Below are 15,729 nucleotides of genomic sequence, written 5' to 3'. Positions count from 1 at the left end.
TTCCCTACAGCCTTGCTCACAGAGCAATTGTTCAGTTAGTTCTTGACTTTTGCTCATCTGATGGGAATATATCTGAGAACTGTGTGTTCATGTCCTTTGCCTTTCGTGCTTGCAGATTTTAACACATAAACAGTGAGCATTTATCCCTTTATAAAGCAGAAGCATGGAATAGTGACACACCCCTATAGCATCTATCTCTACATTTCGTTTTATGAAAGTGGGAGGAGGTACTCACTGTTCCAATACCAGCCAAATCAGGAACTGAAATTGCTGTTAGAGGTTTGGGATCATAAACATGGAAAATAGTTGTCTTTAAAAGCCTATCCATTTTTCCTTTAGACCCAAGAGTATCTTGCAATAATTTGCCTTGTTGAGTCCTTTCAGTGCCCAGGGAGAGGATATATCACATGTTGAACTGACAACAATTGTGATTTTTTAACGAATTGGGACAAATTATTTCCTAGTTTTAGTGACTCTCTGTCAAAAGACTTACTTGAGCAAGGTTCCCCGTCAATGCGGTATCCCGCCCTTCCAAATCCAGCCACAACGTTATTCTGTAAGACTGTATTGGTCCCTCTATTTATCTAGTATAATGACAAAGAAAATGCTTTGGGTCAGGCTCTTCCACAATTAGGCCGTGAGAGCCAGTAGGCAACACACAGGATGTCTAATTATGACTACACTTACAGGAGGAAAATTTAATTCAGTATTCACTCCATTCAAACTTATATTACAAATGAAGTACTGATATTACCTTAGGTCAGTGGTTCTCAACCTTCCTAATGCCGCAACCCTTTAATACAGTTCCTCATGTTGTGGTGACCCCCAACCATAAAATTATTTTCATTGCTACTTCATAACTGTAACTTTGCTACTGTTATGAATCGTAATGTAAATATCTGATATTCAGGATGAATTTTCATTGTTACAAATTGAACGTAATTAAAGCATAGTGATTAATCACAAAAACAATATGTAATTATATATTCAATATGTGTTTTCTGATGGTCTTAGGCGACCCCTGTGAAAGGGTCGTTCGATCCCCAAAGGGGTCGCGACCCACAGGTTGAGAACTGCTACCTTAGGTTCTTAGTGTAAAACCATCACCAGACTTCTCAGAAAAGTACATTAAAGAGATTATTTATTATATTTTTATACCTTAGACTTCTTAGGAAAATGCATTAAAGGAATTATTTTTTTATTTCAGTCACAAAATCCACTGGATGTGGTTCAATATTTATAAGATAGACTAAATTACAGTATTATAGCAAGGTTACAAATACTTTGTCACTCTTTTTGGTTATATTCTGTTACCAATTTGATTTATTTAAAACAAGAAAACCAAGGCAATTACAATGGACTATAAGATTCAATAGAGGCGTTCAATACTTTAAATAAAATCTGCTATACTAAAAAACTGGGTAGCATGAGTATTAAGTAATGACTAAGCAATTTTATGAGTCAAGTCAAAGTGGTAGAAAATGAAAAGTACAAAGTACAGAAGGTCTAGTTCTTATCTACAGTGTCAGCAAAACATTTAAAACTTTGATTATTTAAAGCACACTAAACACCCTATTTTTAAAGATTATGATAAAATAGTCAAATGGTATTCATAAAAGTAAGTAAGTACCTTTTATTTAAAAAGATACAGATAACTTTAAAGAATAGGAATTAACATTTTATTACATTCAAACACTTATAAATAGATGAAAGAGAACATTACCTCATAAATATATACTAAGTTCCAGGTTTCACATTTTACTGTAAGGTGATATTAATAGTTGCACAAAATCAAAGCCCAATCCTTATCCCATCTTTCAAAGAGAGCTATTTGTAATTCTTTTTTGTTCCTATGGCATAGGTGACTAAAATAAAAACAAGAGGAAGCCATATTTCCTCTAGGTCCTTTCTCTGTACTATTTTAATTTACAATATCATTCTGCATCTAAATAAAGACCGATAGTAATGGAAGAAATTTCATGGGAATCAAGTAGGGTCCAATAGTAATGTTAGATTAGAGTAAATAACCTTGCATATAGAATAAAAAAAACCATAGATGAGAAAAGGGTTGCAGAGATTCTAAGGCTGTTATTATAATTTTCCATTTGGAAGGAAACTAAATCCAGAGTCAAGTAGTGATCTGTGCAAGGCACTCAGTCAGTTAGCAGCACAGAGACCCTGTACTGTAACCTGAGAGCAATAATTAATGTTAGAGAAGCAATAAATAAGAGAACTATTTAAACCAGTGAGCATCAACACAAAGAAAAATCCAATGGCTGTTGGAGCTCACATTATCTTTTGAGAAAGTTCATTCAGTCCTTCAATTAGTTCATTTTACTAATTCACCAATCTTTAAGGAAGAAAGAGTTTTCAATAATATTTTGAGATTTATAATTTCTACAGAAATTATAATCCTCAATAAAGAAGTTATAACTGTGTATAATTATAAGTTTGTTTGCATTACCTCAATTGCTGCATGCCAGAGAGTTGAACTTAAATCTTTTCTGTTCTGATAGGTGCCTGGCCAAACCGAAAGTGCAACCAAGTTTCCTCGGACTCTGTTGGCATCCCCCCATATTCTTATGCCTGGAAAAAAAAATCCCCCCAATACATGTAAATTTGTAAAAAGTATTATGGGGGATGTCAATGGGGAAAATTAGTTTTCTAGTTTAAGCCTGATAATTGACTCCCTTAGATTTTAAAATTGAACCCTCTGAACTCTGATAGTGAAACTCCACCTCTTTAATAGACTACCTGAATTAGGATCTTCTGGGTGCTTGTTAAATATGTGGGTTCACAGGTTCCACCTCAGGATTTAACAAACACATTAATAATTATGCACATTTTTTGAAAGTTTGTATTATATTCTTTAATGACATTCAAGAAAGAATAACCCCCTAAAATCAAATATAATTTTTATTAAATAACCTTTACTAGTGAATAAGCTTTTTGATTGACATCTGAGGAGTATTTTAAAAGTCATAGTAATTTAAACTATTGGTATTAGATAACTCTCATAAGATTGGGGTTTGGTAAGTAATTCTTCTTGAGCTCTACTATCCACCATGGTATCCATAGCCACCTGTGACTACTTACATGTAAAGTTAAGTATGATTAAATTAAGTATAATTAAAATTAAAAATCCAGTTCCTCAGTCACATTAGTCATATTTCAAGTGCTCAATGGCCACATGTGCTTTAGAAATTACCATATTAGCACAGATATCAACCATTTCCATTCTCGAAGAAAGATCAGCTGGACAGCATGGCCCTAGAGCTTAAAGACAAGACTGTCTCAGAAAGATAAGTTACTTGGACCAGAATTTTATTCTCTTACCTTCCCCCACTGTAAAGTGAATGATGTTATCATCTATGTCCAGTCCACCTGTCCCAAACACACCGATCGCTGGGGAAAAGCCATGGTGAAAAGCACAGCCTCGAATGTAAGATGAGCCACGATCTAGAATCTACAAAACATTAGGATTCAGTGAATATTTAAAAAAAAAATGAAAATATATTTAAAGGAAAAATTCGAAGTAGGTGATTTTCAGGAAACACACCTTGATAAATAAAATACTTAATTTATATTCCATAAAAAGAGATGATTTCCCAGCAGGTCTTTTAATCCTGGGAAATGTCCACATATATTATGATTAAATAAAGCAAAAAATAAAGTATGCTTATTTTAAATGCAGGTAAAAAATTCTCACTTTGCTATGCATTTATATTTCTATCATTACCTATAAAATGCTAAGGTACTAAAATTTATTTTTTCAAAATAGTTTACTATATGATTAACAGGGATTTTCTTTTTCTTCAAAATTTGACATTCTAAGCAAGAGGTTATGACTCAACTGTCTATTGGAACCAGTCAATGAGTAGGTTAGGGGTTTCAATTTCAAACCTACAAGATTACTTTTTATTTCCATAAGAAATAAGCTCTCATTTTCCTTAAATCACCAGCCCTCACAGAATATTTATTTTCCCACTTTGACAGAGACATGGATATACAGACATAGGTATTTTTCATTTGAAAAATTTAAGCAATATTCACTTTGTTTAATAGAAACTGGAAATATGTTTGGTTATTTCAAAATAAAGTGAAGGTGTTAGGTACTATTATAGATGGTCAATCCTTTCACCTTCTCTGTTCCTTTTTCTATTTTTATTTATCTTACCCTAAATAAATGCTTGAAATGGGTGGAATGAAATGCTACCATGAGTCTAAAACAGTTAATGGGGAATACATCTAAGAAAGTTGTATTATATTATATCATAGTCTTAGTAATCATAAGCTATGTCTATTTAGTAACGATAAATGAAAGTCAAATAATCCTTTCACCTTCTCTGCTCCTTTTTCTATTTTTATTTATCTTACCCTAAATAAATGCATGAAATGGGTGGAATAAAATGCTACCATGAGTCTAAAACAGTTAATGGGGAATACATCTAAGAAAGTTGTATTATATTATATCATAGTCTTAGTAATCATAAGCTATGTCTATTTAGTAAAGATAAATGAAAATCAAATCAAAATGTTTTACTTTGGATATATGCAAAAATTCAACATAAAGTACAAACCTGTCCTAGGTTAAGAAACGTGACAGCATACCGTGGGTCCGTGCTGTCCCTGAAGCCTTCCTGGCCGCTGTGATAAAATTCCACATCACTTATCCTTGCATTTCCTGTGGGAAGGGGGCAGTTAAATTCATTTTTTCTTGAAAAAAATATAAAACATTTTTAAAAATCTACAAAAGCTGTAATTTTTCCCATTACAAACTTGTTTTCAACTCTTTCATGGAAATCTCATTAGTTTTTCATTGCTCCTTTAATCTAAATGAGGCAGTATTTCTGAACTTTTTTTTTTCACTACCCCCCAGAGCCTTCTTAGGCATTTTTTCCTAATAGCTTCCCCTCCCCATGAAGTTTTAATAACACAGATATATTATGTATCTGTTAATGTATGGTGGCCCTTTGGGGGACTACAAACCATTGCGATAACTAAGGGTATTTTTATCCCTCAAGGACCAACTTCACCCCTTGGTGGTGATATTGTCTCTGTTGAGAGTACATGACATAAGGCATGAGATATAATTCACGTGACATTTCCATTTTGATGTTCTAAAGAGCCTTTACGGGCATCATCTTTACATAACCTCTCTAGACTATGCACTGCCAACTATCTGCTCATCAGTTTATTGTAAGTACCACTGAGCTGACAAAAGCCAATTTCACAGATTAGTAACAACAGCAAAAACAGTCCATGAGGGATTGCTCTGTGCCAAAGCTGTACTAACGGCTGGCAGTGGGTGGTTTAATGCTCATACAACATCCTATGAGTGAGGAACTTTTATTACTCCTATCTTTTCTGGAAGAAAACTGAGGTACGGAGATCCATGGCTGGTAAGAAACCAGTAAAATACAGTCCTTGCTTCAAAACTGGTATTTAATAAAATGCATTAGAGAGGAGTTATTTTGCACTAGAAGGGAAAAACCGGTAGAGTGGGGAACATAAGATTAATATAATAAAGACAGAGAAGAAATGGTGATCACGGACCATGTGGGTCTACAAAGCCATTGCTGTGTTTTCTTTATTTACATCACAAAACAATAGGAGCAAGGAAAGGCTGTCATGGGAATAGGGCCCATCTTGGGACTTTAAGTGAGACAGACATGGATTACTGCAGCAATTTACCCCTCTAATCATCTAGGTCTTTATCTTTATCTTGAAAAGAGAGACAACATTGTAATAGCTATGTACGATGTCAGGTGAGTACTAGACTTCTTAGGTGAATCACTTAGTAAGTTATACAAATGCCTGTACTGCGCTGTACACCTGTAATTGCAAAATAAAAAAATTAAAAGGGGGGCAATATTTATGCCATAGTACAATGGGTATTAAATGAGGTAATATGTGCAAATGCTTAGCCCAATGCCTGAAATCTTGTATCATGTCACTAATAAAAACCAAAACAGCTAAATAAGCCAGTCAGAGAAAGATAAATATCACCTGATCTCACTCATTTGTGGAATATAATGAACAACATAAACTGATGAACAAAAACAGATCCAGAGACAGAGAAGCATCGATCAGACCATCAAACCTCAGAGGGAAGGAAGGGGAGGGTGGGGGTAAGGAGGAGAGATCAACCAAAGGACTTGTATGCATGCATTTAAGGCTAACCAATGGACACCGACACCAGAGGGGTGAGGGCATGAGTCGGGGGGTCAGGAGGGAGGGGAGATAAGGACACATATGTAATACCTTAATTAATAAAGAAAAAATATCCATATTGAAAAAAACAAACAAAACAAATAAAAACTTGTCACCTTTGGAGTTAACAAGGGGAAAGAATCAAGCATTTTTCTTACATTTCCTTTATAAACTGTCCCTCAAGGTAGTCAAATAATTGTTTGGAGGAGCTTCTCTTTATAGAGGTATTCTAGATTATAAATGAGGAGGGACCAGTATAATTAAAATATCACCATTTTAAACCTCAGTAGTTTAATCCAGGCAATGATCATAAATGGCTGCTAATATCTCAAAAGGAGAAACAGTTACACATGATGTGCCTACTAATGAAAAATTATACCATCAACTATGAAGAGTTCTTGCATAAAAACTGAATCTGTATCTGATCAATTTTCTAGTTCTAACCTACACATGCATAGAAAATATAAGTGAGACAAAAACAACTTAAATTCTAGGAATGCAATCCCTAAATCCCAGAATGTTGGAAATGCTATAGGACAAGTGACCCATTTCCTCTTATCAATAAAATGCAAGGAAAAAGAAATGAATCAGAGACGTTTAAGATTCATAGCCAATTGCAACATGGATCTTATTTAGATCCTGATTTGAATAAAGAGAGCACAAAGGAAGGAGGAAAGGGAAGAAAAGGAAGGGATGGGAAAGATAGGGAAGAGAAGGGAAAAAGGAAGGAAGGAAGGAAGGAAGGAAGGAAGGAAGGAAGGAAGGAAGGAAGGAAGGAAGGAGGGACAAGCTATTATCTAAGGTCATTGTTAATTTGATAATTAACAATTTGATAATTCTTACTGTCTGAAGTAAAATAAGTGGAATAATGTTGGGGATTTGGTATGGGAAGGGCTATATAATCCCACTCAAAGCTTTATTTTTCCACGTATCAAAAACAAGACACCAGGCCCAAAGCAGAGTCACTGATGCTAAGTCACGCAACACCAAACTGAAATTTAACTTAACTACAATTCTGGCTCTTCCAGAAATGGAATCTTAAAACAGTGAATCAGGAATGGCCCAATCAGCATCAGGGATAATGTGCCTGATAAACCCTTGCCATCCCCTACAGGGAAAGTAACCTTTATTTATTTATTGTTTAAAGTATTACAAATAGTAGTACATATATCTCCTTCTACCTCCACTGACCTCTCCCTGGTCTCCCCCACCTCCTGGCACATGCCCTCACCGCACTAGTATCTGTGTCCATTGGTTATGCTTATATGAAGGCCTTGCACTAACCAATTTGCTTTTTTACTGAGTATAACTTCCTTGTTCCTGTTCCCTTCTGCCTATAAAATCTTTCCTTGTGTAAGCTCTTCAGATCTCCATTTGGCCTGCTATACTGGATGCTGCCTGATGCATGATTTATTAGATAAGGCTAGTAAGATCTTTAAAACATACTCAGTTGAATGTTGTTTCTTAGCACAGGAGATCCTATAAAGACGTGAGAATTACTGAAGATCTGACTACACATAGAAAAGAATAGCCTATATTTCATCTAGGAAAAGAACCTGAATTTGTACCAACCTTTAAAAGTCATCATATTTTCAGTGAATGAGCTGATCAGGACACGTGCACCAAATGATTCTTGGAACCAACCTGGGTAGTCTTCACCAAGTATTTTGATGTTCCTGCTCAGTATCCCAACATCAGCTGCTAATGTGTAGCTCTGACCTGTTCCAGGAACTTGGTATCTTTCACCTGCAACAGGACAGCTAGGTTATTACTAATGCTGAGAAATTCCCATCTTCATTCGTTTATTTGCTGTTCATAGGCTACATAGCCTTCAAATATGCCAAAAGTTAACACAACTGCGTAAATTGATTAACATTTTATACTTAACACACATAGATGGCAGACTGAAATTATGATAGCTTTTTAATAAAACAAAATGTAATCAAAAGTATTTCTTTTATATAAAAAGATTATTATAATCAGCAATGAAGTTATTGCTTCATAGGAAGTTTGCAATCACTTTATACACATATACACTGTTGTAAGGCAAGTTGAGAAGCTGCTTGAAATTCTAATAGATGAGGAAGTGAGGTAGAGAAGTAAAAGAATTTGCCCAAGGCTGTGTGGAGAATCAGCAATACATCGATATTACCTCTCCTGACCACAAACCTTGGTTTGTTCCTGGGCATATTTCCTGGGCATCTTTTGTATCAATCACAATTCTTTGTAAATACTAGTAGCATAGCAAACACAGTGTGTACACTTGCATCTTAATGATCTAGAAAACATAACCTAAATTCCATTCTACATTTCTGGAAATGTTAGTCAAAACTTTAAGAGAGGCAGGTACATTTCAAACAGAGAGAAATGTTTGGTAGTTTAAAGGAAAAACTCAAAGACTATATAATGTCAAACTTCCAAAACTTTTTGTTTTACGATTAAAATGTTCTCCAACGAAAACTTTTCTTTTTGATTTAGAAGAAAATATGTGATACAGAATGATAGACATATATGCTTCTATTAAAATACTGCTTTAAAATGTTCGCTTAAGTTTCTTTTTCACGCAGGTCACATATCCACAGCCTCTCACACAGCCTTACAGCTGGAATTCTCATGAGCACCAGAGCATCTAAGTGGTTTTCCGACATCCTTCTGTCTGCTTCCGCATCCTGGGATTCTGAGGAAGGCAGCAGGTCAAATGGGGGAAGGGTGGGTCCTGGGAAGGCCCTGACCCTACAGGCTGAGATTTGGTCTTCAGTTGATTCTGAGGAATTCCTTCTTTCCTGGAGAATTGTGGTTTACCATTTGGCTGTAGTTTGTTTAAATGCAGTTTCAACTGAGGAATGTGTCAATGAAACCAATCGGGACAAAGATGCTCTCAGATCAAGGGTTTTCAAATGTTAGTGTGCCTAAGAGTCACCTAGAAGCCTGCTTAAACAGAAAGTGACACCTTACCCCACAGAAGGAGAGAATGCAATGCAGTAGATCTTGGCTGTATGTTTGCTAAACAAAAGAATGGCTACAGCAGGGACTCTTCCTAGCCAGCATGTAAACAGTAGCACCCCTTGGGGACCAGTCTGAGTGAAATGCTCTTCTAAAATAATTGAGATGTTTCATGTAATAATTGTAATTACAGAGGGAAGCACTAAAATGTGACGACTTTAAGACATTTTAATTACATATCTATTTGGTTAAAGAACAACCACTTACCAAGGTGAGTGTAGGACAGGGGATCATTGAGAATGAGAATTTTGTGACCATGCAGGATTTTCACGATGCTTCTGGTTTCTGTCTGGTGGATATCATAACTCGTGGTTGTTATCACAATCTCTTCTCCCTCCTTAGGAAAAATCAAGTGCCAAATACAAGAACAATTTTAAAAATAGATTTATATTTCTTAATAACTACTCAAAATTCTAATTTATTTATATCTGATTAGAATCAGGGTATTGTCACAGAAAAAAAACCCCTATATACTTAGATGTCTAAAATAAATATGCTTCTCTTTGATATTATGAATTCTAAATTTTGAATTATCTTAGAATTTTCTTACATTTAATTCAGTCATTTAATAAAATCAGGCTATACATTTAAAAAATTAAATCAATCAATCAATCATATTTTTATTAAAAAGCTGATGAGAACAATACTCTTTAAGGCTTAAAAAATTTTTCCAAGGATTTTAAAACTTAGTTAACTATCATTTGAATTCCTGAACGGTAGGAGGAAGATAAATCTTAAAGAGCAAGAAGACCAAGTCTTAGAATCTGTATTTGTATGTAACGAGCTCCTTCTTGTCATCCAAATATCTGCTCAAATGTACCTGTAGGGGACCCCTGTAGCAAAAGCCAGGTTAACAAGAGAAAAGCATCTAAATTTATTTAACCTAAGTTTTATGGGACACGGGAGCCTTCATAAGGGTGAAGATCTGAAGAAATTGTTATCCCTGAGTGTTTCTATGCTAGGTTTCATGACAAGGGACAGTAGTGGGAAAATGTGACAGGGTACGAGTTCAGTGCAATAAACTGGGAGAACTAGCAAGGTTCATTCCAATTCTTCTTTGTGTCCCTTTGTTTCCAGAGATAAGGATGGTCTTTTCCTCTGGGTACAGGGCGGGCACCTCACATATGAAGGTTTATGATCTGTTTCTGGGGAAAGTAGAAAGTCCTTCCAGCACAGGCTGTTTCTCAAATTCCTTCATCTTAAAATATTTAAGGTTTTGGGACAGCATGTCTTGAATTTAATATTTTTGAGTAGCATGTCTTGAACCCCATCTTACCCTTGACAGACGCTTTCTCTGGCCACCCTATTTAATGTTATTTGCCACCCTCTACTAAGGTAGTCTGTCTCACAATACCTGTTTTATTTCCTTCATCGTGTGAATCATAGTCTGAAATTAACACATGTATGTGTTAATTTCATGTCTGTTTCTCCCACCCCAGCATAATGTCCACTATAGTCTGACCAATTTCTTCACCACTGAATCCTTTGTCCAGAAAATGTCTGACACTTGGTTAGATATTAATTAGATAATTAATATGTAAAACATATTAATTGGGTAAATAATAAAAAATATTAATTAGAGAATTAATAGGGATATTGAAATCATTTAAGTGCCATCTAAAAAATAATCACAACTCAACTATCACAAATAAGAACCTATTGTACACAGATTACAGTACCTCCCAATAAATCTTCTTTCTATTTACCAATTTTAAACTACATTAAGAGAGCCAACCCCATTGATGATTTGTTTTGATTTACTCAGACGAAGCCTTTCTTTGCTCTGTGACTCAGTAGAAGGGAACTGGCTGAGATCTGAGAGCTTGGAAAAGGAGTCAATCCATTTCCCTGACCTTTCAGCATTAAAAAGAGTATTTGTAAAACACGTGAGTCGATGGCCTCTGCACACTTATGGGTATAGTAGAGATGGAATTGCCACCACTCATTTTGCCAAAATTGCATTTAACACAGGCATTATTTGAATATCATTGGGCATCAGGATTTGTTTTCTTTCCCAATGGTTAACATGTAAAATAAATAAATTAGAAGAGAGAACTAAGATAACAATAAAATGTACTTAAAACAATTTCTTGTTTCTGTTTTGCAAGAATTTGTAGTAAACAAATACTTTTCCCCCAAAACTTTCACATTTCCTTTTCATAACTAATATATACATGTTCTTTACATGTTCTGAAGGACCTTTGACGCCACAATTTTTAAATGCCTGCTATCAGGTCAGCATTTGGAGTGCAAGCTAATTGCAAAATACACATTTCTCAACTGGCTAATCATGTGAGAAATTAATGTCCATGAGAATGAAGAAGAAACCTTTTTTACGTTGACCCACTGTGTGTGTTCACTTTCCACCACATAGTGTGTCCTCTACCTGCCAATCCACAGCATCCGTCAGAGACAGGACCCTGGAACCCGCCTCTGCGGTTTCTGAGAGTTTAGTTCTATATATGGAACGTGGAAGTCCATGAAGTTCCAGCTCACCAAACACCCCTGCAGGAGAAAAGCACACTGCTACTTACTCACCGCACCGCACTGAGTTAGGTGCCGAAATAAAATGAAACTGTTCTCGACATATCCTAATGAGCGGCTGAACATTTTAGAATGGATGACACCAATTGGGGTCATCTGCTCAGGGCTCTGACACTTTGATTCACTTCTAGGGACAGAAGTGAATAGACATTGAGGCCAGTACACAAGACTATATGAATGAAGATGCTTAGTTCATCAATATTTGAAAATATGAGGAAACTAGAATTAATGAAATTGTATTTCAATAGAAGGATGGGATAAACTGTAATATACTAATTCCATGGTGCAATATGCTATAAAAGGAAAGGGTGTTATCTGCAAGTATTGATCTGGAAAAACATCCATAACATTTAGGAAGAAAAGCACTAAAATATGAAAAGAATTAATGCTTCTAGAAAAGAAAGATTATGAAGAAAGCCAGATTGGAGATGTATAATGGGCATGTGGGGAGATTGGTTAATGTTAGTTTTATCATGAATTATATTTTGGTTTAAAATATACACATCTATATCTAATTTAATGTAACATGACTTAATATTTAAAAATCTCTGGCACTTTTATAATCCTTTACTATGAATAAATATTTGTAAAAGCTTCTGAACCATACAATCATGAACTAATAATAATATTTTAAATTACATTCTTAAAACTGATATGCATGATACTTTTAGTGTCTGGAAACACATACCTAAGACCTTTGATCCTTGATTTGGTCCTTCTGGAAAAGCCCACTCTGGAGTAGAATGATTTCCTCTGAGAACAATCTGTAATTCTCCTTTAAAAGGGTTATCTTCCCAGCCACCAATTAATCTACCTCCCTGCAGTGAAGCAGAAAATTGTCAATACTTAAAAACTGAGCAGAAAAAATTCCTCCCCTAAAAAAGGAATTGGGAAGACTGGAAGCCTTGTCTAGTGAAAATGAATAAATTCTGTTATCCAAAGAGCAGTATTATAACTGGAAGTGACCTCAACTTAATCTACACACTATGGGATAGGCAATTTAATTTCCCAAGGTCAAGTTCAATATCTATTTTCTTTCAGAACTGGACCTAAAACTGGAACCTTTTAAGACCTAAACTACTGCAGTTTGAACAGATCCCACTGGGTTGTAAAATAATATGGCCTATATAGAATACATCCCTCTACTTAATCCAAGCTGTGCCATTTATGAGCCGTCATTGTTAGTAATAAAAGCTATTACTAATGCTTGCTGATTCTGTGTCAGGCATAATGTGTAAGGCTTTACCTATATTGTACCACTTAACCTTTACACTAAACCCATGAATTGGTATTATTCACACTTTATAGGTAAGAAAACTGATGCTAAAAGTAGTCGAAAAACTTTCCCAAGGTTACCCAACTATTAAACAGTGAGGCAAGGATTCAACTGTAGCTTTAATTTGCCTCAAAACTCACACATGTAACTAAAATATCACACCTTTAAAATATTAAAAGCTCAGTTGTACCAAAGAAAATCTACTATACACTTTTATTTTTTAACTAGAGGCCCGATGCACGGAATTTGTGCAAGGGGCTCAGCCCTCGCAGCCACGGAGGCTGCCTTGGCCCTCACAGCCCTTGCTTCGTCTGGAAGGTCATCCAGAAGGACGACCAGAAGGTTGTTTGGCTGTCCAGTCTAATTAGCATATTACACTTTTATTATTATAGATGGTGTTAATAGCTTTTTTGTTAGGTCATTCTTTTAATATACTTTTAATTAAGAGAATTCAGGAGAATATGAATAATAATAAAAGACTGCCTGGCTGGCATGGCTCAGTGGTTGAGCATCGAACTATAAACCAGGAGGCCACGGTTTGATTCCTGGTCAGGGCACATGCATAGGTTACAGGCTCGATCCCCAGAGTGGGGCATGCAGGAGGCAGCTGATCAATGATTCTTTCTCATCATTGATGTTTCTATTTCTCCCTCTCCCTTCCTCTCTGAAATCAATAAAAATATTTTTTAAAATATATAATAATAATAAAAGACAGAAAAATTAGACTGATTCTAGGGGTGGGGAACCTTTATTCTGCCAAGGGCCACTTGGATATTTATAACACCATTGGTGGGCCATACAAAATTATTAACTTAAAAAGTAGCCTGTTATATTTGGTCAAACATTTAATTAACTCACTCCTAATGCTTTGGCAGGGCCAGACCAAATGATTTCATGGGCCTTGTATGGGCTGGGGCCAGACATTCCCACCCCTGGGTTAAATGGTTACATGATCAAGACCATCTGAGGTTTCTGAGAATGAAGTGATTGTTCTAAACTACTGAAATATTTTATTAATCTGATTCTGTTTTCATAATTCCACCTACATTCAGTCATTTTAGGAAATACTGTTTGTTTTCTTTATTTTTAAAAAATGTATCTTTATTGTTGAAAGTATTATATATGTCCCCTATTTTCCCCCATTAACCCCCTCCACCTTGCACCCCGCCCCCAGTCCTTCACTGCCCTATTGTCTGTGTTGATAGATTATGCATATATGCATATAAATTCTTTGAAAAGGCTTAAAATCTTTTAATTTTTCCCAGGACTCCTGGGGATCCTCTGTTGGTTGGATCAAGCTGTGAATTTAACTGTACCTTATGATAACACAACTATTTTTGTAGGACTGGAAATGAGCAAACCTTACACTAAAAACAGCACGATAATCACTCTGTAAGGAATACTTAGTCCACAATATAAAGGAGAGTGAAATATACTAGACTTCAAGGGTAGGAGCCAGGTGTGTCTTTGTTTTTGTTTTAACCTATTGAATATGCTTTCTTATAATTTTTCAGTAAACCTCCAACATTTTAGAATTTGGTTAATAAATGATAAGACCTTTACTCTTACCTGCAGTGATATGTAGGTAGCATTCAAAACAACTTTTCTGTAAGAAGACTCTGCAGCTTCCACATTATATTTATCTTCCAGTTCCAGAACCCCCCAAATAATGAGCCTTTCCAGTGGTGGGATATCTATGTCTGCTACAACCCATGTTCCTATAAAACAAGACTTTAATATAAGAAATATAATCCCAAGATTATAGCCTATAGACAAAACGTTGGCAGCTTTCTTAGCGAGTCTTGGTTTTGAAGTGAGCAACCCTTTCCCCACACAATGACAGGTTCTTGTCTCCCCAGAAAATCTATATTCTTAATCCTCAGGTTTAAGTTCACATGAAACCCAGAAGGCATCTGTTATCCAGGACACGATAACAGAATCCATCGCCACATTTGCTCTTTCCTGAGGTGTGCTTTATAGAGGAGGAGTGCTAACTATTGTGTGCCACCTATCCCAAAGTTGCAAACACAAGCATTTAACTTCTTTCTGTATTTACCTTCAGGGATAACCACATTTGCTCCTGGGTGAGGTATGGTATAATTATTTTCCCGGGATGATTGCCAAAAAGAATCATTTGACCACAAGCTGAAAACAAAAGAAAAGCAGTCCATTAAATATTATCTCTCTGTTATCTAATGACCATCTCCTGAGGGTGTGGCACTATACCAGATGATTTGAGGATGCTAGAATGCAAATTAAATAGTTTATAACTTCACTAAGTAGACAAGCTAATATGTGAAATTAGTAACATACTCAACACACATAACTGCCTATATAATTTTTTTCTCCATTGAACAAAACTTCCTTTCCACCACAATCTGAATTACTTTTTCTCCCACTAACTCCTTATTGTGATACACGAATTTTGCTGCTCAGGATGTGTCACCAAAGAGTTCTGTGATCTCAGGTAATTCACTTAAGGTCACTGGACTTCACCTATATAATAAGGGAATTGGTCTGTCTAGTAATTCAGATCTAACATTCTGCCAGTCTGAGATTCCACATAATTACTGTAAGGTTTTTCCATTTTCTCATCAGCGTCATTGTCAGGCTCAAGGGAAGCAATGAGTGTGGAAGTGCTTTGTGACCCACGAGGATTTGTTTTTTTGTGTCGGGGGGGGGGGGGGGCAACA

At 35.7% G+C, this 15,729-nt stretch overlaps 1 protein-coding gene across 1 annotated transcript in view; it reads right to left on the bottom strand.

The window, feature by feature from the left end:
• The window catches only part of PKHD1L1 (polycystic kidney and hepatic disease 1 (autosomal recessive)-like 1), a 121,894-nt gene that overhangs the window by 22,719 nt on the left and 83,446 nt on the right, over positions 1–15,729 (bottom strand). Inside the window, exons 52-61 of the mRNA XM_015566133.1 lie at positions 15,093–15,181; positions 14,606–14,754; positions 12,449–12,578; positions 11,603–11,721; positions 9,424–9,553; positions 7,786–7,959; positions 4,581–4,684; positions 3,337–3,466; positions 2,465–2,586; positions 494–584 (exon numbers count right to left, since the gene is read on the bottom strand). Of these exons, the coding sequence (XP_015421619.1) occupies positions 494–584; positions 2,465–2,586; positions 3,337–3,466; positions 4,581–4,684; positions 7,786–7,959; positions 9,424–9,553; positions 11,603–11,721; positions 12,449–12,578; positions 14,606–14,754; positions 15,093–15,181 (1,238 nt within the window). The remainder of the gene's footprint in view (positions 1–493; positions 585–2,464; positions 2,587–3,336; positions 3,467–4,580; positions 4,685–7,785; positions 7,960–9,423; positions 9,554–11,602; positions 11,722–12,448; positions 12,579–14,605; positions 14,755–15,092; positions 15,182–15,729) is intronic.

Source organism: Myotis davidii, unplaced genomic scaffold (genome assembly GCF_000327345.1).
Source record: "Myotis davidii unplaced genomic scaffold, ASM32734v1 scaffold1012, whole genome shotgun sequence".
Classification (NCBI taxonomy): Eukaryota; Metazoa; Chordata; class Mammalia; order Chiroptera; family Vespertilionidae; genus Myotis; species Myotis davidii.
The sequence above is the reverse complement of the archived record's forward strand: the minus strand, read 5'-3'. Positions and strand labels throughout refer to the sequence as shown.